General features: G+C 37.7%; 1 protein-coding gene across 1 annotated transcript in view; it reads left to right on the plus strand.

The window, feature by feature from the left end:
• C6H4orf45 (chromosome 6 C4orf45 homolog) overlaps positions 1-17,379 on the plus strand; it is a 104,787-nt gene extending 87,408 nt beyond the window's left edge. Inside the window, exons 4-6 of the mRNA XM_036764984.1 lie at positions 14,506-14,695; positions 16,324-16,446; positions 17,323-17,379. Of these exons, the coding sequence (XP_036620879.1) occupies positions 14,506-14,695; positions 16,324-16,446; positions 17,323-17,379 (370 nt within the window). The remainder of the gene's footprint in view (positions 1-14,505; positions 14,696-16,323; positions 16,447-17,322) is intronic.
• Positions 17,380-26,767: the final 9,388 nt, after the last annotated feature.

A 26,767-nucleotide genomic window follows, 5' to 3' on the forward strand; every position in this document is an offset into this window, starting at 1 on the left:
AGCATTTTTCATTATGAGTTCTTTGGAACTGCATTAACTCATTGTATTTAACAGAGTAGCTAAGTCTTTGTAACAATAATGTTGCTTGCAGCTGCAGCTAAGACCAATAATACCAGCACACAGGAGGACTGCTAGCACAGATTCTTTCATTTGCTTTTCTAAAGAAAAGCAACTTCAAAGGGGTCAACAATCTTACTTTAATCAAACATATATATACCATTCACTTAGTCCAGGGGAAAAGTCAACACCCTGAACTTCAGAGCAAATACAAACAGAAATTACAAGCAGAAATTATATAAACAGAGCAAATAACACAAATCAGCAGACAGGCTTCTAACTGTCTGTCCATACCAATACATACATAGTTACCAGAAAGAGAAGCACCAACATCTGTGTTTTCAAAGCCAGGGGCCTCTTTAATGGCTACCCAGAGTCTCATCTGGCTGTATCACACGAACACTCTTCCCATGAGTGAGCCCCAAAGCAAAATGCCAACTTCCAAGTATATATGTACTTCTTCAGGGTCAGAGGGCATCACAACCCTCATGACCCAAGCTCATGTGACTTAAGCTTCCGTATGACTTAAGCAGGTCACATGGGCCCATTAATGGATAGAAAAGATCTTCCCATTGAGCAAAAAGTACATTAACAATACAGTCTTTCACTGCTGATTGTTGTTACTGTGTACAATATTCTCTTGGTTCTGGTCACTTCACTTTGCATCAGTTCAAATAAGTCTTCCCAGGCTTTTCTGAAACTATCCCCCGATTATTTCTTATAGCACAATAGTATTCCATCACAATCACAATTGATGGACATCTCCTCAGTTTCCAATTCTTTGCCACTACAAAAAGAGCTGCCATAAATTTTTATACATATGGATCCTTTTCCTTTGATCTCTTTGGGATACAGACCTACTAGTGATATTGCTGGATCAAAAGATATGCATAGTTTTATAATCCTTTGGACGTAGTTCCAAATTGTTCTCCAGAATGGTTGGACCAATAGACAACTCCACCAACAGTGTATTAATGTACTTCCTCCAGCATTTGTCATTTTCTTTTCCTGTCATGATAGCCAATCTGATAAGTGTGAGGTGGTACCTCAGAGTTGTTTAAATTTGCATTTCTCTAATCAGTAGTAATTTAGAGCATTTTTTCATATGACTATTGATACTTTGATTTCATTTGAAAACTACTTGTTCAAATGCTTTGACCATTTATCAGTTGGGGAGTGGCTCTAATTTTTTATAAACTTGTTTTAGTTCCCTATATATTTGAGAAACAAGGCCTTTATTAGAGAAACTTTTGGTAATTTTTTTCCTCCCAGCTTCCTGCTTTGATTCTAATATTGGTTGCATTGGTTTTGTTTCTGCAAAAGCTTTTTAATTTTATGCAATCAAAATTATCCATTTTCCTTCCCATGATCCTATCTTTTCTTTGGTCATAAACTCTTTCCTTATTTATAGATTGACAGATACATTTTTCTCCTAATTTGCTTATGATAGCACCATTTAGACCTAAATCATGTACCCATTTTGACCTTATCTTGGTATGCAGTATGAAATGTTGGTGTATGCCTAGTTTCTACCAGATTGATCCCCTTGATATTCTTGACCTTTTGTTCTCCTAGATGAATTTTGTTAATATTTTTTCTAGCTCTATAAAATAATTCTTTGGTAATTTGATTGGTATAGCACTGAATTAATACATCAATTAAGGTAGATTTGTTATTTTTATTATATTGGCTCAGCCTGCCATAAGCAATTAATATATTTCTCCAGTTGTGTAGATCTGTCTTTATCTGTGTGAAAAGTGTTTTGTAATTATATTCATAGAGTTCCTGGATTTATCTTGGCAGTAGACTCCCAAGGATTCTATTCTGTCTGCAGTCATTTTAAATGGGATTTCTCTTTCTGTCTCTTGCTGAATTTTGTTGATAATATATGGAGATGCTAATGATTTATATGGGTTTATTTTATATCCTGCAACTTCACTAAAGTTAATTGTTTTAACTAGCTTTTTAATTGATTCTCTAGGATTTTCCAAGTATATCATCTGCTAAGAGTGATAGTTTTCTTTCCTCATTGTCTATTCCTATTCCTTTGATCTCTTTTCCTTGTCTTATCGCTATAGCTTAGCATCTAGTACAATATTGAATATTGCTCATTGGATGCCTTTATCTCACCCTTGATCATATTGGGAAGGCTTCTAGCTTATCCTCATTACAGATAATGCTTGCTCTTAATTTTAGATAGATACTACTTATCATTTTAAGTTAATCTCCATTTATTCATATGCCTTCTAGTGTTTGTCAATAGGAATAAGTGTTGTTTTGTGAAAAGTTTTGTTGGCATCTTATTACATGATTTTTGTTTTATTATCAATACAGTCATTTATGCTTATAGTTTTCTAATATTAAACCAGCTCCGCATTCTTGGTATAAATCCCAACTGGTCATATAGTATATAATCTTTGTGATATAATGCAGTAGTCTCCCTGCTGGTATTTTATTTTTAAAATTTGCATCAATATTTTAAAAGAAGTTGGTCTATAATTTTCTCTGGTTTTACTCTCCCTAGTTTAGGCATCAAAATCATATTTGTGTCATAAAATAAATTTGATAGGACTCCTTTTTAACCTACTTTTTTCCAAATTGTTTATATAATATTGGAATTAATTGTTCTTTAAATGTTTTGTGGCATTCATTTGTAAATCCAGCTGATCTTGGGTTATTCCCAAGGGTTTTTCCCCCTTAGGGAGCTCAATTTCTTTTTCTGAAACAAGGTTACTTATATATTCTATTTCCAGGTCTGTTAATCTGGACAATTTATATTTTTTGTAAATATTCATCCATTTCACTTGGATTTTTGGTTTTATTGGCATATAATTCTTCTAATAATTACTTTGATTTCCTCTTCATTAGTTTCCTTTTTGATACTGACAATTTGGTTTTCTTTTTTTAAATCAAATTGACTAATGATTTATCTATTCTATTAGTTTTTCATAAAACCAGTTTCCAACTTTATTAGTTCAATTTTTTCTTACTTTCAATTTTAATAATCTTTGATTTCCAGGATTTCTATTTTGGTGTTTCATTGGGGATTTTTAGTTTGTTCTTTTCCTAGTTTTTCAGTTGTATGTCTAATTCATTGATCTGTTCTTTCTCTCTTGTCGATGTACATGTTTAGAGATACGAAATTTCTCCGAAGTATTGCTTTGGTGAACTTCGGTATGTTATCTCATTGTTGTTATTCACTTTAATGAAATTATTGATTTGTTTGAAATTGATAATTATTATTATATATTATATTATATATTATATTATATTATATAATATTATATATTATATATATTATATATTCAATAATTATTGAAATTATATGATTTGTTCTTTGATCCACTCATCCTTTAGGTTATAAGTATTTAGTTTCTAACTAATTTTTAGCCTGTGTTTCCAAGACCCTGGTAATTATAGGTCATTAAAGGTAATATGTGGTAATTATAAAGAAATATGATTTCGTTTCTTTTTTTTTGCATTTGTTTGTGAGGTTTTTATGTCCTAATTCACAGTCAGTTTGTGTTAAGGTACACTGTATAGCTGAAAAAAAGATATGTTCCTTTTTATTCCCATTCAGTTTCCTCCAGAGATCGATCATATGTAATGTTTCTAAAATTCTACTCACCTCCTTAATATCTTTCCTATTCATTTTATGGTTAGATTTAGCTAGTTCTGAGAGGGAAAGTGAAGTCCCCCGCTAATATAATTTTACTATTTCCTCCTGTAACTCATTTTAACTTTCCCTTTAAGAATTTGGATGCTATGCTTTTGCTGAGTATATCTATCATACCTTTTAACAAAATGTAGTTTCCCTGTTTTCCCTTTTAATCAGGTGTATTTTTGCTTTTGCTTTGTCTGGGATCATGATTGCTACCCCTGCCTTTTTTACTTTAGCTGAAGTATAATAGATTATGCCCTAGCCCCTTATTTTAACTCTGTGTATGTCTTTTTGTTTCAAGTATGTGTCTTGTGAACAACATATGGTTGGACTCTGGTTTCTAATCCATTCTGCTATCCACTTCCATTTAATTCCATTCTCATTCACAGTTGTAATTATTAACTGTATATTTTCCTCCATCCTATCTTCTTCTATTTATCTTTCTTTCTCTCTTTTTTACCCTGCCCCTCCTCAAAAATCTGTTTTGCTTCCGACCATTGCCTCCCTTAATGCACTCTCCCTCTTATCATCCTCTCCCCCTTTGTCTTGCCCCTTTTCCTCCTACTGCCTTGTTGAGCATGATAGATTTCTATACACCTTTATATGTATGTGTGTATATATATATATGTGTGTGTGTGTGTGTGTGTGTGTGTGTGTGTGTGTACATATTCTTCCCTCTTTGAACCAATTCAGATAAGATTGGGGTTCAAGCATTGCCCCACCCTTCTTTTCTCTCTAATGTAAAAGCTTCCTTACTGGACTCTTTTGTTTGAGATAATTTCCCCCATTCTTCCTCTCCCTTCCCCCTTCTCCTAGTGCATCTCTTTTTCCTCTATTTTTTTGGAGATTATCCCAACATAATCCATTCATTCTTGTGCCCTCTGACTATGTAGACTGTTTCTAACTGCTCTAATAATGATAAAGTTTTTAGGAGTTACATGTATCATCTTCCCATATAGGAATGTAAACAGTTTAACCTTATTGAGTTTCCTGTGATTTTTCTTTCATGTTTACCTTTTTATTGCTTCTCTTGAGTCTTGTATTTGAATGACAAATTTTCTATTCAGCTCCAGTATTTTCATCAGGAATGTTTGAAAACCCTCTGTTTCAATAAATATCCATTTTTCTCCTGAAGGATTATACTCAGTTTTGCTGGATAGGTTATTTTTGGTTGTAATCCTAGCTCCTCTACCTTCTGGAATAGTATTCCAGGAGTTCCACTCCTGTATCATGTGAGATGCTAGGTCTTGTGTGATACTTATTGTGGCTGTGTTGTATTTGAATTTGGATTTTGAATTTCCTTCTGACTGCTTGAAGTATTTTCTCCTTGTCCTGAAAGCTCTGAAATTTGGCTATGATAGTCCTGGGAGTTTTCATTTTGGGATATCTTTCAGGAAATGACTGGATTCTTTCAATTTCTATTTTGCCCTCTGTTTCTAAGATATTGAGGCAGTTGTTCTTTACAATTTCTTGAATTATGACGTCTCGGCTATTTCTTTGGTCATGGTTTTCAGGTAGTTTAATAATTCTTAAATTATCTCTCTTCAGTCTATTTTCCAGGTCAGTTGTTTTTCTGATGAGATTATTTCACATTTTCTTCTATTTTTTTCATTCTTTTGACTTTTTTTTTAATTGTTTCTAGCTTTCACTTGTCCAATATTTTTAAGGAATTATTTTCTTCAATGAGCTTTTACAAACATTTAGCCAATTCGATTTGAATTTTTTAAAATTTATTTTAATCTTAAACACAAAATATTAAAAGAAAAAACCATTACCATGTGCACAGCAGAATGTAAGAAAGGATTCAAAATATATAGCAATACATTTCAATTTCAAGAAAGCCTATATAATAAATACTACATGTTGTATTCAGAGCTATCCATCTTTTCTTTGCTTCCTTGTAAATTTTCTTTTTTCTCCACACTTTTTCTTTGTTCTTTTTTCCTCCTTCCTCCCTCTACCCTAAGAAGGCTATAATTAAGCACAGATATAGTTATACACACATGCACACACATACACACACATACAAATATGCACACAGACATATATATTCATACATACACATATGTATATACTTAGATACCTGTAATCATACTCATATATAGAAATATAAATTCATATGCATCTATGTAAAATGTATTATAACAAGTACTATATTTGTTTGTCCTCTGTTTCTCTGAGGGTAGGGTGGATAACATCTTCCTTGATAAGTCCAAGTCTTTCCATATTTTTCTTAGTCCACCAACTCATCATTTCCTATACCACAGCAAAATTCCAATCTTATACTGTCTAGGTATTTTAAATAGTCTAGAACAGGGGTGGGGAACCTGCAATCTCGAGGTCACATGTGGCCCTCTAGGTCCTCAAGTGCAGACCTTTGACCGAATGAAGTTTGGATTCAGTTAAAGGGTCCCACTTGAGGACTTAGGGGGTCACATGTGACCTTGAGGCCACAGGTTCCCCACCTCTGTTCTAGAACAATATTGATTAATATGGCTACCATATAGTGTAGTTTCTCTATTTTTCTCTTTTGAGTAAATCTATTTTATCTTTAACTTTGTCTGAGATCCTGATTACTACCTCTCCTTTTTTTCATTAATAAATTCTATTCCTGATATTTATTTTATGTTTATATGTATCTCTTATTTCCTATCCATCTTGACTCCTCTACTTCTACCCACTACCTTGCCCTCCAATTACTTAAACTACCCCTTGCAAGATCCCTCCCTTATCTTCTCCTCCCCACCCAGACCCTTTCCCCTTATCCTCGCTTTTCTATCTGAATTTAGAAGATTATTATTGCCTTCCAAATATATGTTATTCCCTCTTTTTTTCATTCCCATTAATCTAGACACCCTTCTATACCCCCTCTTGTCCTATTCTCTCACCTCTTATTTCTTTATAAATTTAGAGGACTTTTGTTCCCTTCTAAATGTATATATTGTTCTCTCTTTTAATCCAAATCTGATGTGAGTAGGGTTCCCTCTAAAAGTCCCTACCTTAGCCTCTCCCCCATCCCTTTGGCCTTTTATTTCTTTCTGAATTTAGAAGACTTTTATGCCCTTCTAGATATATGTGTATTATTTCCTCTTTAACCCATTCCCAACGAGAATAGGGTTCCAGAACTACCAGCCTTGCTCCCCCATATAATTCCTCTGTGTCAGTTCTTCCTCTTGCATCTCATTTGTAGAAGATAAATTACTCATTTTACCTTTTCCTAAATGATTTTACTTTTTAAAGCCCCATCATGCTCAGGTCTACTTCAGTCTTTCTTTCAAAATACTCAATTACTATCCAAATTAAGTTTTACAATTCATTGAATGTCTATTTTTCATTCAGGATTATGCTTAACTTTGATGGGTATGATATTTTTGGCTGCAACCCCAGTTGTTTTGCTTTTTGATATACAGTGTTCCAAGACCTGAGGTCTTTTAGTATAGCTGCTGCTGTCTTGTGTGATTCTAATTGTGGCTCCAACATCTCAATTGTTTTTTTTTCTTGTTACTTGTAATATTTTCTCTTCGAGCTGGGGGCTTCTAAATTTGACTATGATATTCCTGTAGGTTTTCCTCATAGGAGCTCTTTCAGGTGGTGATCAGTGGACTTTTTCTATTTCTACTTTCCTATCTTGTTCTAAAGCTTCAGGACAATTTTCTTTAATCATTTCTTGTATTATTGTATCAAGATTCTTTTTTGATCATAGCTTTCAGGTTGTCCAGTTATTTTTATCTTTTCTTTTCTTGATCTGTTCTCCAGATCAGTTGTTTTTCTTATGAGATGTTTCACATTCTCTTATTTTTTTCATTCTTTATATTTTGTTTTCTTATTTCTTGGTCTCTTAAATCTTTGCTGGCTTCTCCTTGCCCAATTCTAATTTTCAAGGAGTTGTTTTGTTCCTTAAGAGTCTGGATCTCCTTTTCCAGTTGGTTGACTTTTTTCATAATCTTGCCTTTTTCTTAGATTGTTCTTATTTTTTAAAAAAAATTTCCTCAATCTCTCTCATTTGGTTTTTAAAGTCTTAAAGTTCTTCTGTGATTTCTTTTTGGGCAGATGACCATTTGACATTATTCTTTGGGGTAGGAGATGCTTTTTTTTTTTGTTTCAAAATCCTTCTCTGAAGATGAACCTCAGTCTTCTCTATTCCCATAGTGAGTTTCTTTAGTTGAGTTAATTTCTCTTTTGCTTGCTCATTTTAAAAATTTGTAGCAGCTTATGATTGAAATCACCTCTAGTCCTGGGGTTTGGGGGATGGGGCCTCTGGCCTCAGATCTTCCTTCCACTCTCCCCTCTGGCCTGGAACTGAAATCAAAAACTCCTCCCTCCTGTAAGCACCCAAAGCCAGTGGCATCCTCACCTCACTGCTTTTGCACTCACCAGGCATGTGCTGGTTCCTTCTCACCCAGGGCAGTGTCTCAGCAGGACAGCTGGGCCTGGCATCCCTTATCAGCTGAGGTTTCCCCAATATTCTCCTGCTCAGATGCCTGACTCCCCACATTGTCTGAGAGGTGAAAATTCTTATGGAGGGGGCTGAGGCTACCTCCCAATCCAGCTAGCCCCACTTGTTGTTTAAATGGAACTAGCCTTGAGGTGTTTGTTCTTCACAAGCACCAAACCTTGGTCCTGGGATTTTTCTTTGGATCTTTTCTGGTTGTCCCGGATAGACCACTGTTCTGCCCCAACTCTTATTTTTACCGCTTTGTGCTTGCCCTGAGGTGCTATATTGTCTTATTTGTGGGGGAAATCTGGAGAACTTGGAATTTTCTGAGCTACTCTGCCATCTTCCCAGAATCCTCCTGATTCTATTTTTTAAGGTGTTATTTTCTTCAATATTTTTTGTGCCTATTTTACCAAGCTGTTAATTCTTTTCACAGTTTTCTTGCATTGCTTTCATTTCCTTTCCCAATTTTTCCTCTAACACTCTGATTTTTAAAACTTGTGTGTGTGTGTGTGTGTGTGTGCGCACGCACATTCTATCTTTGACTCTCCAGGAATTCTTGTCAGGCTTGTGTCTAATCTGCACTTTTCTTTGAGCTTTCACTTGTAGCTTTTTTCACGTCATTGTCTTCTTCTGAGTTTATGTCTCACTCTTTTCTGTCACTGTAATTGCTTTTTATGGTTAGGATCTTTTTGTTGTTGTTGTTGTTTGCTTATTTTTCCAGCCTATTTCTTGCCTCTGAACTTAATGTTAGAGATAGGCTTTCTTCAAATGATAGGGCAGGAGAGACTTTCCTAAGCTTTAGACTTTTTTTGGCTGCTGTTTTCACAACTAGTTTGGGGGTCTATATATTTTTGTTCCTTCCAATTTGATGTTATCCTGTGACAGATGTGGTCATTATTCTCCTGGTCCGTGCTCTGGTTCTACCTGGAAATGGCTCCTGTTCCTTTGAAACCACAAACATTAGTGCAAGGGTCCCTGTAATCTCTTTCTGACCTATTGTACAATCCCCTTCCAATCTTTGGGCCAAGAGTTCCTGAAGTTTCTGTTGCTGTTGCTGACTCCAAGGCCCACAATTTACCTTGCTGCCTGTGCTTCAGGCCAGCCCCCATCCCAGTGTGGGCTCTCAGACATTCTAAGTTGTCTTAGACTAGAAAAATGTCTCACCCTGACCTTCAGTTGGCTATGCCATTCCATAATCAATTTGATGCATTATTTCTAAGTTATATGGAGGGGAGTGTTAGGAGAGTTCAGTCGGAATGCTCCATGTACTCTGCCATCTTGGCTCCATCTCTGAGGTGTTTTTTTTTTTCCTTAAGGAGTTTAGGGTACATTTTAAAGTAATAACCAGTGGATAAGTGTTATATAGAGACAGCAATAATTTCTGCCAGACTCCTGGAGCCTTCCTATTGTAATTTTGTTCTTTAGGTTCATGAAAAAACATTTCTTTTTTATTTATGAAAAATGAATTGGCTTGGGAATTCCTAGCTTGTGTAGTGACAAAAGTTTGACTAGAAGTTGCCCATTCAGCACTACTTCCCTCATTTCCAGAAGCTTTACTTGCTGTTTACTATTTTAAAAAATGTTTTATTCTAAACTGAAACACCAAATAAAATGAGAATTTCCATATACAATGCAGAACAGAAAAAGAGAATTCTGTAGTCAACTATGAAGCTATTCCATATACAGCTTGCTTCTCCCTACCAGTGTACAACATATTCAACAAGTTATTTTCAAAGCTGGCCTGCTTCTCTTTGTTTCCCCCTGGACATACTTTTGTCCTCCCTTGTTCATTTTTTTTCAATGCTTTATTAATTCTCTTTTCTTATTTTTCTTTTCTTTTTTTGGGGGTTGGGGGTGTCGGGGCACTAGTTCAACTCTTCTGTTTTTCCTACTGATCCTTGTCCCAAAATGGAAGAAAAACATGACTTATGATGAAAAATGCTATCCACCTCCAGAAAGAGAACTGATGAGCTCCTGAAGCACGATGGTTTTTTTTCTCTTTCTTTATTTCCCTTGCCTTTTTTTTGTAACATAGCTAATATGGAAATATGGGTTTTTTGCATGATTTCACATGTATAATTGATATCACATTTCTTGCCTTCTCACTGGGTGGAGGAGGGAGAGAATTTGGAAATCAAAAAAATGTTAAAAATAATTTGTTTTTAAAAGAAAGGAAAACAAAAATCATGTATCAAATATGCATGGCCAAACAGAAAGAGATCTCCACCTTAGCCATGACCAAAAGTATGTTTCAGTCTGCATCTTTAGCTCGTTACGTCACTGACAGGTGGTTGGTGATATGTTTCACCACTGGTCTTCTAAAATAGGGATTCGTCACTGTAGTGATCAGAGTTCTGTGTTTATTTATGGGTTACTACTGGAGCTGGTAATTCCTCAGAGCATAGTACCAGCCTGTGCTCAGTGCCCTCTCCCCTCCCTTACTAACACTAGCAAAAGAGATTCGGTGCATGGGCATTTGCAGGGTGAGGTGTGGAGGGAGAACAGCCATTTTCACTCTCAGTGAGATGGCTAGGAAAAAATTTCAGGCCAGAGCTGAGTAGGGCTGTTATCCTTCTCTTTGCAGTGAAATGGTCAGAGGTTTTGTCCCACTAATCAGAGATGTAGTGGTAATAATGAGTAATGCCAGAAGTAAGCAAGTCAGGGAGCCATAGCAGAGAGAGGCCACAGTAAGAATGTGCACAAGGATGGCAGTATATGAAACAGTGGTAGACACGGACTTGTCCTTCATTGAAGTCTTCAACTCCAGGGCCACCCAGGAACACACTCTAGCAATAAAGAGATTGACACTGTGCTTGCATTACCAGAGTTATGCATTTGGAAGAGTATGGGTCCCAAATTACTCCAAAGAACAGGAGTAACATTGTACTCATTTGAGAATCTAATCTTCTTTTGATTGTTTTCGTATTAAGTTTTATACCAATTAGATGTTTTCTGTTCCTTGTCTGAATCTGTTATCATAGTGAGCAACAGAATATCCAGGCTTGAATCAACATGTACAAGTTCCCTGTCTGGGGAAAAGGCAGAGATGAGTGAGACAAAGTACATAAATTAACATTGAAACTATGCATGATTTGAATCAAAGTTTGTGCAGATTTAGTAGGTGGGACCCAGGAAGGGACGCAGTTTTGTCGTCTTTAAGAATCAAAAGTTAAGTTTTTCTCCCCCCTGCTTTGCAAATTCTTTGAGAGAATCTTCCCGTATTAATTCCTTCTGAATTTCTTTTCCCACAATAGCCATTAATTCATGTATTCATTCAGTGAACATTTATTGAGTACCCAAGGATGCCCAGAAAGATACAAAGTGTTGAATTTTGCTGCTGACACTTAATCAGTTAAATGATCATAAATGAGTCATTTCACCTTAAGCGGAATTAAAAGTATCTGTGGTCCCTACTTCAGAGTATCATTAAAGAGATCACAGAATCATAGATTTAGAGTTGGAAGAGACCACAACAACCATCCAGTCCAGGGATGGGGAACTTGCAGCCTCGGGGACACATGTGGCCCTCTAGGTCCTCAAGTGCAGCCCTTTGACTAAATCCAAACTTCATAGAATAAATCCCCCTAATAAAAGGATTTATTCTATAAAACTTGAACTCAGTCAAAAGCCTACACCTAAGGACCTAGAAGACCACATGTGGTCTCACAGCCACAGGTTCCCCTCCCCTGAGTCCAATCCTCTCAACGTACAGATGAGGAAACTGAAGCCCATGGAGGGTACGTGACTTGTCCAAGGAGTAACAGCAAGCACCCTGGCACGCCCAGGATGGCCTGCGAGCACAGGTTCTTTGATCTGCTTTTCTTACAGGAAAGGCAACTTTACAGGGGTCAACAATTTTACTTTAATTACATTCACAAGTTTGGGGAAAGGTCAACACCCCGAACGTGGGGAAAACACAAGCAGAGAAAATACAAGCAGAGAAATTAGCACAGAGAACAACAGACAGGGCACCTACCGTCTGAACAAAGTAATACAACCACCTACAAACACCACTGAATCAGGGGAACACAGATACGTCTGGGTAGTTGGGAGGCTCTTAACAAATGTCTACTCAGAGTCCCGTCCAGGGAATCAAAATCTCACCTCAGAATATATATATATACACTTTTGGCTAATGGGCTCAGAGCCAGAAAGCATGACGACCTTCGTGACTCAGTGTCTAATTATCTTAGTACCAAAAGCTGTGAAAGCCTTCCTACAGCAAGCCTCCCAGTAAGCAAACCTTCCCCTAAGCAAGCTCCTCCTTAGGTAAGTTCCTCCCCCAATGAGCTCTATGTGACTCAGGATGTATCCCAGCTCTGCTTGAACACATGTGGTCACCCAGGCCTATTAATGGATGGGGAAGATCTTCCTATTTCATTAACATTACACAAGGTTACACATGAACAAACTAATTAGGAACAAATGGTTAGAGGCAGGATTTGAATACAAGTCATCCGTTTGCAGAACATGTACTTTTCTCACTCTACTCCCATACCTCCCATCAATTGAGATAATGTATGTATTACTCCTCCTCTTCTTCCTCCTACCACTACCATCACTACTACTACTACCACTGCTACTACTTCTACTACTACTACCATCACTGCTACCACCACCACTACCACTACTAGTACTGGCTTGATACTGAAGGGGCACAAAAGTGAATAATTCAATTCAACAAATATTTCACAATCATTTATCAAGTGCCTACTTGTTAGACATTGTGTTTGAAACTGGGCGTGTTTAAATGAAAAAACCCAACAAACTTTTAAATCCTCTGCCATAGGGGTCATCCATTCCAATCCCTTATCTTAGATGGATGGATGGAAGAAGGAAGGAAGGAAGGATGTAGATGATGAAACTGAGGCCCAGAGGTGAACTTGCCCAGAATCTCCCAACTAGTAGGTATTGAAGGGAGAATTTCAACCCAGTTTTTCTGATGCTAGATCCAGTGCTCTGTCCACTACATCACTGTTTTCCTGTCTACTGTGCCAATTATTAGACTTTCTCCACTTACTTTTCTTGAGATACTGATAGGTAATAATCCATACTTGAAAATAGCAGAATGCATACAATAAACCAGAGCTCGATAGCTGGGGGCTAGAAGTCATACTTTTCATCTGGAGAAAAAGAACAGTAAGAATTGGGAGTGGGAAGAATAAAAGAGGTAGAAGCAGAGGAGTAGGAATGGCAGGATAGAAGCAGGAAGATTGGGGAGCCTATCTCATAACAATGCTTACTCATGTAGACCTGCCACAATTCTGCGACCCTTAGGAGTCATCCTCTGGGAAGGGAGTTGGTGTGAGGAGAGGAGATTCTTGTATCATACCTTGACACAGATAAAGAACAAATGGGACCCCAGAATAGTACAACTCAAGGGGCTTTCTTCAATGAAGAACAGCTTTTCACAATGCAATTTGTAGTGCCCCTCCTAAAACTTGGAGCACTTGAGGTGACTGCCCATTTTGCCCTTGATCTATGCCCGCTCTCCCTGCCTGGCATGATAGGGACCCCTCAGTGTGGTACTAGCAAGTGAAAGTCAAGCCAGGGAGCTTTCAGTGAGGAGCCACATTGGGTTTTCCAGTCATGTTAGAAAGCCCAGCAACCTCTCAAAAATGGAAGAGAATTTGTACTCTGAGGCCTTCTTGTTCTGAATGGCTGGATAGGAGCTAGAATTTGAAGGCTGAAGTCATCTTAGAGATAGCATGATGGAGCCAGTCCTTTTACTGGGAAGTTCCTGGGCCTGTGGAACCCTGAGAAAAGAGCCAGAGGATCTTTGGAAGGGGATTGTTCCTATGGCTGGAGCTAAAGCTGGGGCAGTTGATGGGATTGTAGATTTAAAACTGGGAAGAACCTTGGAAACTATCATGTCCAACCTTCCCATTTTACAGATGAGAAAACAAACCCAGCAAGGGTTGGTGATTGGAAGAGAGTCATACAGCTACTAGGTGAATTCCCAGTAGAAGCACTGTGAAGGAGAAGGAAAGCCACGGAGGGTACAAGCATGGTGTCTGCTTGAAAGAGTTGAGAATATAAGCAGCATTAAGAAAGCTTCCTATATCAGTCATTCACCTATGAGACAAGGCCTGGGTGCTCCTGGTCCTCTTTACACTCAACGTATTTAGACTCAACTCTTCCATTCCTTCCAGTGGTCTGGAAGAAACAGCCTCATAAATGGTTGGGATGTCACATAGTTAAGTTTTCTAAACTTATTGGCAAAAAGTGGACTTCTTTTGTGTCACAAAAGAAATATAGAGAACTCTGAATTTTATTACCTAGTGACCATTTCCAAGGCCCTTTCCCTTTCAGACCTGACCTCTTTTCCTTTTTTTTTTTTTTTTTTTAGGCAGCCTAAGCCTCAAATTCTGGATCTGCAAGGATCAAACGGTCGAGCCTGTCTTGCCTGGAATGTGGGTGATTACGAGAGTGTCAATGAAAGACATTCCAAGTGGGCCACTATTGTCAAGAACCTGAAGAACGCTCCCATGAGATTTTCTTCCTGCCCAAAGCTCCCCAAAGTGACCGAGAAGCAGAGTGTAAGATATTTTAAGATATTTTCCTTTCTTTGTTGTCGTGCAGTTCTACAGCATTGTAATGCACCAGAGGTACCCATCACTCTACTGAAACTGCTATTTTAGTAGCAATAACCTTTTTTTTCATTTCCCATCCTTCCTTGGCCTTTTTGCAGAATTTTTTAAAAATTGATTTTATTTTACTTTTGGTTCCAAATTCTCTCTCCCTTTACCCCTCCCATTGAGAAGGAAAAAAAAATAGGATCCCATTACAAATATAGTCATGCAAAACAAATTTCCACATTATCCATGTTCTGAAAAAAGAAAGAAAAAGATATGCTTCATTATGCACTCTGAGTCCATCAGTTTTCTATCTGGAGCTGAATAGTATTTTTCATCATGAGTCCTTTGGAATTATGGTGGCTCATTGTGATGATTAGAGTGTCTTTCACAGATGATTATCTTTACAGTATTTTGTTACTGTGTAAATTGTTCTCCTGGTTCTGCTCACTTCACTTTGGATCAGTTCATGTAAATCTTCCCAGGTTTTCTGAAACCACTCCCTTCATCATTTTTTATGGCTCAGTAATGTTCAAACAGTCACACAACCATAACTTGTTTAGCCATTCCTCAATTAATGGACACCCCCTTCACTTTCCAATTCTTTGCCACCATAAAAAAGGGCTGGTATAAATATTTTTGTACATAGGGGTCCTTTTCCTCTTTCTTTGATCTCTTTGGGGTATGGACTTAGCAGCAGTATTGCTGAGTCCAGAGATGTATCAAGTTTAACAGCTTTTTGGAGCATAGTTCCAAACTGGTTTCCAGAGTGATTGAACTAGTTCATAGCTCTACCAACAGTATATTAGTTAACCTACTTTTCTTTATCTCTGAATTTGTCATTTTCCTTTAACATAATCTTAACTAATCTGATAGGTTTGAGATAATGGTACCTCAGAGTTTTTTTTACTTTGCATTCCTCTAATTATTAGTGATTTAGAGAACTTTTTGACATGTTCATATTCCCTGGCCATTTTTCAATTGGAGAATAGCCTTTATTCTTATAAATTTTGCTCAGTTCCTGATATATTTTAGAAATGAACCTTTATTGAGAAACCTCCTGCACAGATTTTTCCCCCAGTTTCCTACTTTCTCCCTAATTTAAGCTGCATTGTTTTGATTTGTGTAAAACATTTTAAATTTTATGTTATTGAAATTATCCATTTTACCTCCTATGAACCTCTCTATCTCTTTTCTGAACATGAACTCTTCCCTTATCCATAGATCTGACAGGTAATTTTCTTTTCCATACTCTCCTTATTTGCTTATGATATCACCCTTCATATTTAAATCATGTGCCCATTTTGAGTTTATGTTGGTATGTGGTGTAAGATGTTGCTGTATGCTGAGTTTTTGCCTGACTTCTTTCCACTTTTTCCAGTAGTTTTTGTCAGATTATAGGTGCTTGCCCCAATAGGTGAGATCTTTAAATTTGTCAAACACTAGGTTACTGTGCTCATTTGCTTCTGTATGTTGTGTACCTAATCTGTTCCAATGATCAATCGCTCTTATTTTCTTATCCAATATAAAATCATTTCGCCAATTATAGCTTTTTGCAGAATTTGACACTGTTGACCACCTGCTCTTCTTAGGTATTCTTCTTTATAGACATCATTGGCAATTTTTTTGGAGGGGGGCACATGCAGCCAGTAGTAGAACATGCATCTGGGGTAACCGCCATAAAGCCAATGCTCAGTTCCTATGGGGTGGGGAAGGTATAGGGAGACTCAGGTGCAGCAGAGACACTTCCAGGCATCCAAGGCATTCCGAAGGTGGGCTTGGGTGGGAGAGGGGTTATTGAGGATGCAAACATCTGGGGAAGGAGCCAGAATCTGATCAATTCCCATTTTAATTATTTTTTTTCTGTTGGTCAGGTAAAATTGGTTGTTCTTATTCTACTAACGGTCTGAAAGAGCTGTGCAAGCCTTGTTAATTATAGTGACCTGGACTCAAAGCCCCTGTATGTCCACTCTAGTTATGGCTCTGTTATCTCCTCCCTTAAGTTCTTTCACACTGTTTTTTCCTGGCTTTCTTTTACCTGTCTAACCAATCCGTCTTGGCCTCTCTCTTCTCAGCTATTGTGTAGGTGTGTTCTCTAATGCCAGGTCACAGTATCACAAAATTTCAGAGACAGAAGGGACCTAAACAGCCATCTAATCCAAACCAATCCTAATTTTTAAAAAAAATTCTCATTATCATACACCTAAAAAGTTTTTGCGTGAGGAACTGCAATGTGGGGAAACCCACCTCCTCCCATGGCAACTCACTTTACTTCAGATAATTCTAATCTTTGGCAAGTTTTTCCTGATATCAAGTCTCTATCTACCTCTTTGCTACTTTCACTTGTTGTTGGTTCTTCCTACTGGGGCAAACAGGACAAATCAAATCCCTCTTCCACATAACAGCCTTTCCAGTACTTAAAAACAGCTCCCACATTCCCCTGAATCATCTCTTCTCTAGGCTAAATATTCCTGGTTCATTCAGCATTCAGGTTTGGACTGGCTCATCATAAGACTTGAACTCAGAGCCTTTTTACCATTCTCACTGCTCTCCTCTGAGTGTTCTTTAACTGCTGTGTCTTTCCCAAACAGGACAGCCAAGATAGCAGCCCAAGACTTTCGGTATCATCTGACAAGGATGAAATCTAGAGCAGGACCATCGGATCTCCCTATTGTTTGAGGCTGTTCCTCTTGGTGCCGAACAAGATTGCGTTAGCTTTTTTATTTTGGCTGCTACATCACAATGCTTACTCATAATTCTCCCCTCACTGCCTCAAAATCTTAATGTTATAAAATCTTAGGTTTGATTTTTAGGTTTTTTCAATATTAATATCAAACATGAAGCTTATCACTTAAGTAATTTATGATTTTGAGCTTATTAAACACTGGGTTGAATTCAGTTGTTTCAGATTCTTCCTCACATAGGCAGCTAGGTGACACAATGGATAGAAAAGTAGGCAGAGACTCAGGAGGCTCTGAGTTCAAATCTGACCTCGGTGACTTAAGTCACTTAGCCTCTCTTTGCCTCAGTTTCCTCATCTGTATAGAAGGATAATAATAGCAACTGATTCACAGGGTTGTTGAGAGGATAAACAAATAATATCTGTAAGGCCCTTGGTAAACCTTGAAGTCCAATATAAATGCTAGCTATTATTAGTCTGTTTCATAGATCTAGCTTCTCTATTTTTCAGTGGTGTGAAAAGTCTTATTATTTACTGAAATACATTACTAATCTAATCTGAGGGCAGCTAGGTGGCACAGTGGAGAGAGTGTAGGGCCTACAGTCAGGAAGGTTGATCTTCCTGGGTTCAAATCTGGCTTCAGACACTTACTAACTATGTGACCCTGGGCAAGTCACTTAACCCTGTTTACTTCTGTTTCCTCATCTGTAAAATGAGCTGGAGAAGGAAATGGCAAACCACTCCATTATCTTCACCAAGAAAACCCCAAATGAGGTCACAAAGAGTCACTCCCCACTGAAAACGACTGAACGACAATTCTATTCCCCCTTTATTCTTGCTCTTTTGCACTATTTCTCTTGGTATTCAAGTCTGCTTATTTTTCCAAATGAATTTTCTTATTTGTCCAGCCCTTTTAAAGAACCAGATTGTTGTTTAGTTAATATAGCACTACACCTATAAATTTCAGTAGCACTATGATTTTTACTCGGTTGGTATGATCAAACCATTAATACTAAGTATCTCTCCAATTACTTAAATCTTTTCTTTTTTCTTTAGAGAGCATATTGTCCTTATATTCCAGTGTGTATTGGTAAAATATTTCCCATATATTTTATGCTCTTTGTAGTTATTTATAGTCATATTTTTTACATTTCCTTCTAGATTTTATTTAGAAATTCTATTGATTATTGTGTATTTATTTTGTATCATGCTACATTGCTGAAGTTATTGCCAATTAGTTTCTTTTGTTGATTCTCTGAGTTTTTCTAAGTCAACTCTCATATAGAAAACAACTAGGTATAACCATGTCTCCTACTTGTCTGCATTGATGGCCTTAATTTATTTCTTTTGTTTTATTATTATCACTAGCATTTCTAAAATTATGTCAAATGGTAGTGGGGGAGAAGGGAATCCCTACCTTTCCCCTGTATGTGCTGAGAAAGTTTCTAGTATTTCCCTATCACAACTAATGCTATCTTTTGGCTTTAGATATGAATATCATACTTTGTCAAAGACTTTTAAGAATCTGTTAACATAATCATGTGGTTTGGGGTGTTTTTATTTTTAATATGTTAATTATGTTCATTTTTTGCCTAACATTGAACCATCTTTCCTTCCGTCTGTGCTATCCATCCAACTTAGTCATAATGATTTTTGAAATAGATTACTATAATTTTTACAGCTAGGATTTTATTTGAAACTTTTCAATATTCATTAGTGAAATAGGTCTAGTTGATGAATAAGACAGGCTATCCAACTTCTCCAGCTACTCTAGCAAAGCCCCAAAGTTTCTACCAAAGCAAAAGATGACCAAAAAATCCAATGAGAAACTATAGTAAAGGACATATTCCACCCCAGAATTGCATAAAAAAGCCATCCAGAAACTTAAGCTAGTGGCAGTGCAACCAAAGAAAGGACAAGTACGGACAGGATTTTTACGTGTGCTTCATCTGGGCCAGTCACTCAGGCTTCCCCTTTCCCATAAAGTGTCTTTTTGTTAACAGGAACTCTGAATACTTCTCACCATAGCTTGCACATTATTCATGGAGTAACAGGCCCCTGTAAGGAGCATTTGTGGCCATTCTTCCCTCTATTCTCTCTCCTGACACCTTCTTCTGTCTCTCTCTTAAAGTAATTTATCAAAGCTATTCACATATAGTCCATACAATTGAGGGAAATCTGCATACCCCCATTCCACTGTATATCATAGAACAGATTGGTTAGCATCAGATTTGCATTTCCTTACACAGCATGGAAACTAGGTGCACAACGGATATCCAAAGGCCAGAGATCTCTTACCTTAACAGTGAGTTGATGGGAATGTTATTCATGGATACTGTATACTAGATGTTAAGATCCTTGAAGAAAGGCACTGTCTTTTTTTTTATTCCTTACACATAGTAGGTGGTTAGTAAGTACTTATTGAACTGTGAATATGAAGACATAAATCTTCACTAGAATAGAGGTGATAAAATGGATTTATCAGCTTCCCCCATCAACCAACTGGGTCAAAAAACAAAAAAACCTCCCAATGCTGAAAGGACCATAATTAGAAGGTCTCTTTTGCTTTGCCTTCTTAGAAACATTTGCCAGTTCATCAGAGAATTGCCTGTCCTCTGACAGGAGCAATCTAATTTATCTAAGATTTCATCTGTCCTGAAACTCTTAACAGGAGGGCAGTTGGAAAAGACTTTACAATGTCTTGACCTTCGGGGCTCACTGGTTAGAAAGCAAGGGAGAGCTTGGATAGCTGACATTCCAAAGTAGTCTTAGATTTAGGATGGGACCAAGTCAGATGATTTATTACTATATGTTGTGTATGATTGTAGGATAATTGATGTTAGCTGCTTATGGCCAACAAGCTCATTTTGTGTAGATTCAAACAATCATGGGTCAAAGGCATATGTGTTTTCCCACATACTTCCTTGAGGCATGAAATCTTGTTTTGTGGGTGTGTGCGCATATGTATGCATGTTCCATTTTAGTAAGTTTCCTTCTTTTCCAGAAGAAAATAAATCTTAAATTAAAAAAAAATTTTATTTGGAGGACTATACATGTAAATAAAGGTCACATAAAAACAAAAAACTGTATTTTTTTTTCATTTAAAAGACCCTTTGGTGTTCATTTCATCAGACCAAATTTCTATGGAACTTCCAGGATTACACTGGGCGCTTTAGTATTTTTAGCACCCTATGATATGGGACTACCTCAAAATGAAGTGGTTTTGGGTTCTTCAATAAGTAAAACTATTTAAACTCTAATAGCTGAGGGTCCTTAAATATTCCTGCCTTCATAATCTCCCCCTCCACCTTCCCAGTCTTTTTACCCCTTCCCCCCATCTCACGCTCTGATCCAGCCACAGTGGCCTCCTGGCCTTTTCTCAATCCTCAATCTCCTTGACTTCTCTGCAACCTTTGACACCTTTGACACTGTTGATCTTTCCTTCTTCATACTCTCTTGTCTCTGGTTCTTTCCTGCTTCTCCTCCTAGCTTTCTGAATGCTCCTTCTCTATTTCCTTTGATGGATTCTGCTCCAGATCACATCTTCCAACTGTGTCCCTCAGGGTTCTGTCTTGGAGCCTCTTCTCTTCTCCCTTTATCTCACTTCACTTTGTGATTTCATCATTTCCCATGGATTTAATTACCAACCCTATGCTAATGGTTCTCAGATCTACCTTCACTGCCTCAATCTCTCTGCTGACCTCCAATTTTGTGTCTCCAAATGCCTTTCTCAAACTACATGTCCACTAGACAGAAACTCAATATGTCCAAAACAGAACTTATCTTTCCCCCTAATCCTTCCCATCCTCCTAATAAGGAAGGTACTATTTCTGTAGAATCATCCCAGTCCCCCAGGCTCACAACCCAAGAGCCATTCTAGATTCCACACTCTGTCTCACCCCCATATCCAAGCTGTTGCCAAAGCATGCAATTTTACCCCCTCTAACAGCTCTCCAATATGTCCCTTTCTCTCTTCTAAGAGCCCCTACTCTAGTGTAGGTCCTCATCACCTCTGCCTGGATTATTGCAATAGCCTGATGGTGAGTCTGCCTGCCTCAAGTATTATCCCACATTTTTTCTAATCATAGCTTTAAGGTAGTCCAATAAATCTTAAATCATTTCTCCTTGATCTATTTTCCAGGTCACTTGTTTTTCTGACATTTCACATTTTCTTCTAATTTTTCATTCTTTTGACTTTATTTTACTGTTTCTTGATGTCTCATGGAATCATTATCTTCCAGTTGTCCAATTCTAATTTTTAAGGAATTTCTTTCTTTAGTGAGCTTTTGTACCTCTTTTTCCACTTGGTGAGTTCTGCTTTTTAAGGAGTTCTTTTCATCAGTGAAGTTGTGTACCTCTTTTTCCATTTGGCCAGTTCTGCTCTTTAAAGACTTATTTTCTTCAGTATTTTTTGTGCCTTTTTACCAAGCTGTTAATTCTATTTTCATAAGTTTTTTGCATTGTTCTCATGTTTCCATCCAAATTTTCCTCTATCATTTTTATCTCTCTTTTTGAAGCTCTTCCAGGAATTTTTGTTGAGCTGGTGTCCAATTTGCATTTTTTTTTTCCTTTGAGGCTTTGCTTGTAGCTGTTTTCACATTGTCTTATGAGTTTGAGTCTTGAGTTTTTCTGTCATTCACAGTGTCTTCTGAGTTTGCATCTTGATTTTCCCTGTCACCATAGTAGGTTTTTATGGTCATATCCCTTTTTTGTTGTATTTATGAATTTTCTAGCCTATTTCTTGACTTTTAACTTTATGCTAACATTGGGCTTTTCTCCCATGGCGGGGCAGATACTTTCCCAAACTTTGGGCTTTTTTGTGTTGCTCTTTTCAGAGCTAGTTTTAGAGGTCATAAGTTTTGGGTTTTTTTTTTTTTTTGGTGCTTCCAAGGTGGAGTGGTCTAAGGAGAGGTGTGGTTGCTGTTCTCCTGGTCTGTGCTCTGGTCTTTACCCTGGAAGGACCCCTGCTCCCTTATAGCTGTACATGCTAGTGCTCCTCTTGGCCCTGGAATTGTGACCAGGTACCCTTTGTTCCCCTGCAGCCACAAACATTAGTGCTCCTGTTTGTCTCAGAACTTCAGCACAGAACCGCATATGGGCAATGCAACCAAGTCCTGTGCCCAGTGCCAGTTCAAGGTCACCTGTAATCTCTTTCTGATCAGTTGCCCGGTCCCTCTTCTGTCTGTGTGCAAAGAGCTTCCCTTGCTGCTGTTACTGCTGTCTCAGCTGTCTGCAAAGCCCACTGCTATTGTTGGCATACCATGTATACCTGGGCCAGCCCCTTCCCTGGTGGCACAGACTTCTCCTCCTGACCTCCTAAGTTGTCTTGGGCTGGAACAATGTCTCACCCTGACCTTTTGTTGTCTCTGTCACTACAGAATTTGGTATGATGTTATATTTTAAATTTGTTTGGAGGGAGAGTTTGACTGGAATGCTCTGTCTACTCCGCCAACTTGTCTCCCTCAAATTTCCAATATCAAAAAGGAGGGCGAAAAATTCACTACAAATAATGAGAAAATAAAGAAATGACAACCTGTCTGTCAACAAAACTGATGATGTAAACAAAATGGATGAATATTTACAAAATATAAAATACCCAGATTAACAGAACAAGAAAGAGAACACTTAAATAACCAAATTTCAGAAAAAGAAATTGAAGAAGCCATAAACAAACTCCCCCCCCCAAAGATCCTTGTACCAGATGGATTTACAAATAAATCCTATCAAACATTCAAAGGACAATTCCATCATTAGAAAAACTGTTTCCAAAAATAAAATAAGAAATGACGAGGTCCTACCAATTCCTTGTATGATACAAATATGCTTATGATACATAAGGGCAAGTCGAAATGGAGAAAGAAAGTTATAGACAAAAATATCTAATGAAAATTTTGCATCAGTTCATACAAGTCTTCCCAGGTTTTTCTGAAACCATCCCCTTTGTTATTTCTTATAGCATAATAGTATTCCATCACATTTATCCATTCCCCCCTCAGTTTCCAATTCTTTGCCAACACAAAAAGTGCTGCTATGAATATTTTCATACATATTGGCCTTTTTCCTCTTTCTTTTCCCAGGAAAATGGATTTTTAAAAATTGGTGGTGATCTAAAGAATTCTTGGGATCCTGTATACGTGGATATGAGCTTATATATTTACTTATTTATCTACATAATTTTTTCCCATCCAGTTATCTTCTTGGGGGATTTTTAAATAAATCTTTTTGTTTCCTGTACAGAGTTCAAGGAAAGCAAAATAATGACAATTCAGTTGGAAAGATGCCATCTTGTCCTGATCTACTAAATGGCCATGGGAAAGCAGCTTGATAAACTAACAAGCCAGAAAGCAACAGTAATCATCTTGGCTCACTTTGAGTTTACTTCATCATGCTAGTCAGGGCCATGTTTCACTAGACATTAATAGTAAAAGCAATTACCACTATTACTACTACCACTACTACCACCACTACTACTACTACCATCACCACCACCACCACCACCACCACCACCAACCATTTATATAGTGTTTACCGTGTGCCAGGCACTGTGCTAAATGCTTTACAATTAGTATCTCATTTGATTTTCATGACAACCCTGGAATGTAGGTGCAATCATCATAATAATGATGGCCAACATTTATACAGGACCTGCTGTGGGTCAGGCATTGTGATAAGTGTGTTTCAAATATGATCTCATGTTGAGGTTCTAGATGGGGTAGGTAGGTGGCAAAGTGGATAGAGTGCTGGGCCTGGAGTCAGAAGTCCCGAGTTAAAATTCAGCCTCAGAGTCTGAGTAGCTGTGTGACCATGGGCGAGTAACTTCAACTGTTTGCCTCTGTTTCCTCATCTGTAAAAGGAGGATAATCACAGCACTTACTTCCCAGGGCTTTTGTGAGGATCAAATGACATAATAATTGTCAAGTGCCTGTCGCATAGTAAATGCTAATTAATGTTGGCTATCTTCATTATGATTATTGTGTTTACAAATGTTATCTCATGGTCATAATGGAGGATCATTTAAAATGAGGGGATGATTATGATTTTCATCATTTGCTGATCCATTTACAGCTGGCTAGCATTTGCTTAAAGTATGGCTTTTGATCTATAGGCCTTTATAATAATTTTTTAAAGTATCAAAGCAGTGTTTTCCTTTGTTGTTGCTGCTGTTAAGACATTTCAGCCATGTCTGACTCTTTGTGACCCTCTTTGGGGTTTTCTTGGCAAAGATATTGGAGTGGTTTGCCATTTCCTTCTCCAGCTTATTTTACAGATGAGGAAACTGAGGCAAAAAAGGATTAAGTGGCTTGCCCCAGGGTCCCACAGCTAGCAAGTGTCTGATGCCAGATTTGAACTCGAGGTGAATCTTCTTGATTCTAAGCCCAGTGCTCTGTGCTCTATGGCACCACCTAGCTGCCCCAATACAGTGCTTTCATACTGTTTATCAATTATTGTGTGACTCTTCTACTTGCTGGCTAGCTGTGTGACGAAGAGCAAGCCACTTAATCCCATAGCCTCAGTTTCCTCATATGTAAAATGAGAGGGATAGATTTAGTGATTTGTTAAGATCCCTCCTAGTTCTAAAATTTGTGATCCTATGAATCTATGACAAAGTGATTTTTCTTAAGCATAGATTTGACCTCATCACTCCCCTACTCAAGAAACTCCAGTGGTTCCCTATTGCCTCTAGAGTAAAACATAAATCCTTCACAGCCTGGTCCCAGCACTTAGCACAGTGCTAGGCACATAGTAGGCATGTAATAAATGTTTATCGATGGATTGTTTTTCCAACCTCATTGTATATTACTTTCCCTCTTGCACTCTGTGATCTAGTCAAATGGGCCTCTTCTCTCTATTCCTCACACATAGTACTTTGTCGCAGGTCTCCATCCCTTTGTATTGACTATCCTCTATGTTTGGAATGCCCTTCCTCCTTGCCTCTGCCTCACAGAATCCCTCTTCCTTCAAGGCACACCTCAAACACCACATCATCCATGAAGCCTTTCTTGATCTCTTCCTTGAAATGCCACTGTCCTCCCTCCTTAGAGTTCTCTAATTCATATTTATTCTCATTATATTTATTCTGTGTCTGCTTAACATAGGTACTTGTGGTCTCCATCATTAGAATGTAGTCCTCAAGAGTAATGATTATTTTATTCTTTGTGTTAATATACTCAGCACCTAATACAGTGCCTGTCAAGTAGTAAGGGCTTAATAAATTGTTGTTAATTAATTTTTATGATTTTTGCATTTGATTTCAACCATTTTTGTGACAACATGACCACTTCTTTTTTTCTGAATTCATAGCATGTGATTGCTTAGCACCATTTTATATGAATATTACCCAGCAGATATTGCTGTGGAGATCAGTTTCGCTGAGGAGCACTTTCTCCCCTTCTGTCTGAAAATAGGTGGAACTGATCCACCCACTGTGGCTGGATCATGGAGTGTTCTCTTGATGTCCTCAACTCTCTGACCTCTTGGGGATGGAGAAAATTCAAAGGACTTAGTTGCAGAACACCTTGTGTACTGAAAGATAATGAGTTTAATTAATGAAAGCTTTAGTCTAAGACAGAGATCTCAGTTCCACTTCTTTTCTTTGTGAAATTAGAAAGCTTAAAAATACAAATTATTAGGATAATTCATAAAAATTTCTGAGTCTTCAAGAACTTGATTTCCAGGCTAGAAAATGTCTTTCCAGACAGTTATTCACTGACTTCTCTCACTTCCACTCCCCATCCATGATCTCTATAGCAAAGACACTAATTAGGAATACAATAAAATTTTATCTTCATAAAAAAAACTGTCAAAAAATTCAAGCAACAAGTGAGCAAATCTAAAAGAGCAAAGAACGGCTTAGTGGTAAACAGTTCTGACAATTTATAGGCAGGGATAAGTGTAAAAGAACTATAGAGGTAGAAAAGTTATGAATATATTTAAGTGTCCAATGGCAAAGTTTATATTTGATCCCAAAGGGAGCTGAGTAGGAGATGTGCAGGGAAATCTCTTTGGCAGGCCTGTGGAGCATGGATGGAGAAGATAGGGAGGCTCTTGTCCTGTCCGGGCAAGAGATGGTAATGGCTTGAACCAAGTGGCTGCACAGGAAGAGAGAAGAGAACATTTTCTAAAGAACTTGTGGAGATAGAAATTACAAGATTTGGCAACTTGACTGGCTCTATGGGGTGATATATTCAGTCAGTCCCTTGTCCTAGCAGCCATTTTAGCAAAGTGCAAATGATGAGACCAGACTAATTTTATTCTCACACTCAACCCATGCCAATATGGTTGGGTCCCAAATGCTTTGTCCCTCTAGGATTAAATTACGCTTAAAGACATGGGCATTGTGGTATAGTGGTATTGCA

Source organism: Trichosurus vulpecula, chromosome 6, assembly GCF_011100635.1.
Source record: "Trichosurus vulpecula isolate mTriVul1 chromosome 6, mTriVul1.pri, whole genome shotgun sequence".
NCBI lineage: Eukaryota > Metazoa > Chordata > Mammalia > Diprotodontia > Phalangeridae > Trichosurus > Trichosurus vulpecula.